This window comes from Taeniopygia guttata, chromosome 5 (genome assembly GCF_048771995.1).
Source record: "Taeniopygia guttata chromosome 5, bTaeGut7.mat, whole genome shotgun sequence".
In the NCBI taxonomy this organism is placed as follows: Eukaryota; Metazoa; Chordata; class Aves; order Passeriformes; family Estrildidae; genus Taeniopygia; species Taeniopygia guttata.
In genome coordinates, this window is record NC_133030.1 from 60,081,087 (window position 1) to 60,083,547 (window position 2,461).

At 52.5% G+C, this 2,461-nt stretch overlaps 1 protein-coding gene across 1 annotated transcript; it reads right to left on the minus strand.

Moving 5' to 3' along the window:
* Positions 1–677: 677 nt before the first annotated feature.
* On the minus strand, positions 678–2,240 carry LOC140684375 (inositol 1,4,5-trisphosphate receptor-interacting protein-like 1). The gene has a single exon (XM_072930667.1). It carries the CDS (start codon positions 2,238–2,240, stop codon positions 678–680), a length of 1,563 nt encoding a protein of 520 aa, XP_072786768.1.
* Between the last annotated feature and the right edge of the window lie 221 nt (positions 2,241–2,461).

A 2,461-nucleotide genomic window follows, 5' to 3' on the forward strand; every position in this document is an offset into this window, starting at 1 on the left:
AACTCCACATTTCATATTTTGATATTATTTCTATTACTATATTGTTTGGATTTATCGTATTTTACTAGTATATATGATAATTCATAAACTTCATCGTACATAACAGGCATACACAATATATCTATCTATGAAACAAAATCCTTGATTCTGCTATAGATTAAATTTCATGTCAGCTCCAACACACGTGGTCTAATGCTGACATAAAGGTGTCTCTTCCAGGGACATGGAGAGGCTCCATCCATTGTCTCATCCCGGGTCAGCAGTGCCAGTCTTTCCTCATACTCTCTTTTGCCCCATTTCTTTTTTTCTTTTTCTGTCCCAGATTCCCACTTTTTTCATGCTTGAAATTTTAGGTCTCCTCAAAGGCAGGGAATAACTGCCTATTGCAGGTGGGGTTTGGAGACTTCAGCTCAGCATGTAGAGCAGGGCTCAATGACAACTGGGTGCCTTTTTTGGAAAGTGAAATGATAGAAAGAAGTAGAATAAACCCTCCCGCGGCAGTCCATCTTCTGAGGTGCTAGCAGAGGCTGTTGGACCTTCTCCAGAGCCTTTGCACGCATCCTCTTCTCCTTAGCACCAAATTTGTTGGTGCTAAGGAGAAGAGGTGGTTGTCTGCTGCCAGCTGCGAGCAGCACAAGCACAGCTCTGTGCACATGGCCATGGCTCCTGCCCTTCCTTCAGTTATCCTCTCCGAGAGCGATTCTTTTGAACCTCTTGTGCAGCAGCCGGAAATCCCGCATTGCCTGGGCGTGGGCAGCCGGCCGCTGCGCCAGGTGACGGAAGAGATTGGATGTCCTACCCACTTTTACATCTGGGGGTAAATTGATGTCCTGAGTAAACGCCCGGTTACCCACAATGAAGTGCTCGAGGAATTTTTGTTGCAAACATATATGCAGGCTGTCCCTGATGTCCGTCAGTCGCTCCCGGAGATGTCCCCTGCGCCACGATGACGCGGGCATGGCAATGAGCAGGTGCATGACAATGGTCTTCATGGTGTAGGTGGTAAAGCTGAGGCCCCGAACAAGGCAGGAGAAGAACTGAAGGCATTTGAGGTGCAAGCTGTCAGGGGGGGCCTGCCTGGCAATGTACTTGAAGAACTCAGCCTCTGCCACAGCGTAGGACTCACGCCAGATTGTGCTTAGTGTGTAGGCCTCTCTAGGTTGGCTGCTCACAAAGACGGCTGAGTCACCTCTCCGCACCCCGAACAGCGTCTCAATCCTGAAGCTTTCTTCACCATTGGTCACCTTGAATTGGCAGGAGCGTGCCGATGGCAGCAGCGTTAAATGCCAGTTGTGTGACTGAGGGAAAGCTGGCCACATTGTTTTCACCAGTTGCCGGAACCAGCGGGCAGTTTTCTGCACGTCCAGGTAGGAGTCGGTGCACAGGGTGTCTAGGAGGCTGGGTTCCTGATTGCTCCTCAGCTCCTCCTCGGGGTGGTGCAGGAAGCACAGCATGTTCTCACCCAGCTGCTGCCCCGTGCAGGTGCACTCCAGCTGCACGCGGACACGGAAGTTCCTCACGTGCCTCTGCCTCGCGCTGTCCAGCTCCAGGTGGAAGCTGTGGCCTCGGGGAGGAGTCATGGGTACGAGCACACGGTACACGACATCCTGCTCACGGGGACTCCAACCTTCAAAGGCACTGCCAACCCCGATGGCTCGGTGCAGGACTGGGTAGAAACTGTAAGACAAGACATGAGCAAAGTAAAATGTATAATTGTCCATCAGGTCAGTTACCCACCCACAGCCTCTCTGCAGGTCCTGTGCAGGCCATTGTATGCGCTCCATTATATCTTGTCCAACACGATCGTCAATATCGTTGTCTTCTTCTTGGACTACATTTTCAACATCACTGTCATTGTTGTTTTCTGCAAGTGCAGCCCCATTGACAACATCATTTCCATCACTGTCATCTTCATTTCCAGCAACATTGCCAACTTCCTCTTCATTTGCACCATGGTTTTCTTCTTCATTCTGCTCTCTCCTCGGGCTGCTTTTCCACCCAATAATCCACAGGACCAAGACCAGGGCCAGGAGCACAGCAACAGCTAAGAGCTGCAAGTGTGGCATCTTCTTCTGGGAGAGCTGCTCCACCTCCTGCTCCAGCCGGAGCATCTCCCATTCCAGGTACTTTGCACGCGCTTCCATGCGCCAACGTGTTTCCTCATCCAAAGCATCACCCACGGGCGGCGGGTACTGGATGAGACGTTGCAAGAGCGCGAACAGGGACACGACTGGATCCATGGTCTGCAGGAGGAGGGAGAGAAGGCCTTGAGTGGGGAAGGGAGGGTGGGAACTACTGGTTGCTGCAGGGAGGACAGGATGCTCAGGGTTCTGGGCGCAGGAAGGACAGGGCCCCAGACAGCTGGCAGGCAGCAAGGGCTATCCCAGTGCCCCTGGAGCAGCAGCAGCAGCAGCAGCAGCCCTGTGGCCTGCCCAAGGCTCTCCCATGAGGGGCTGTCCCT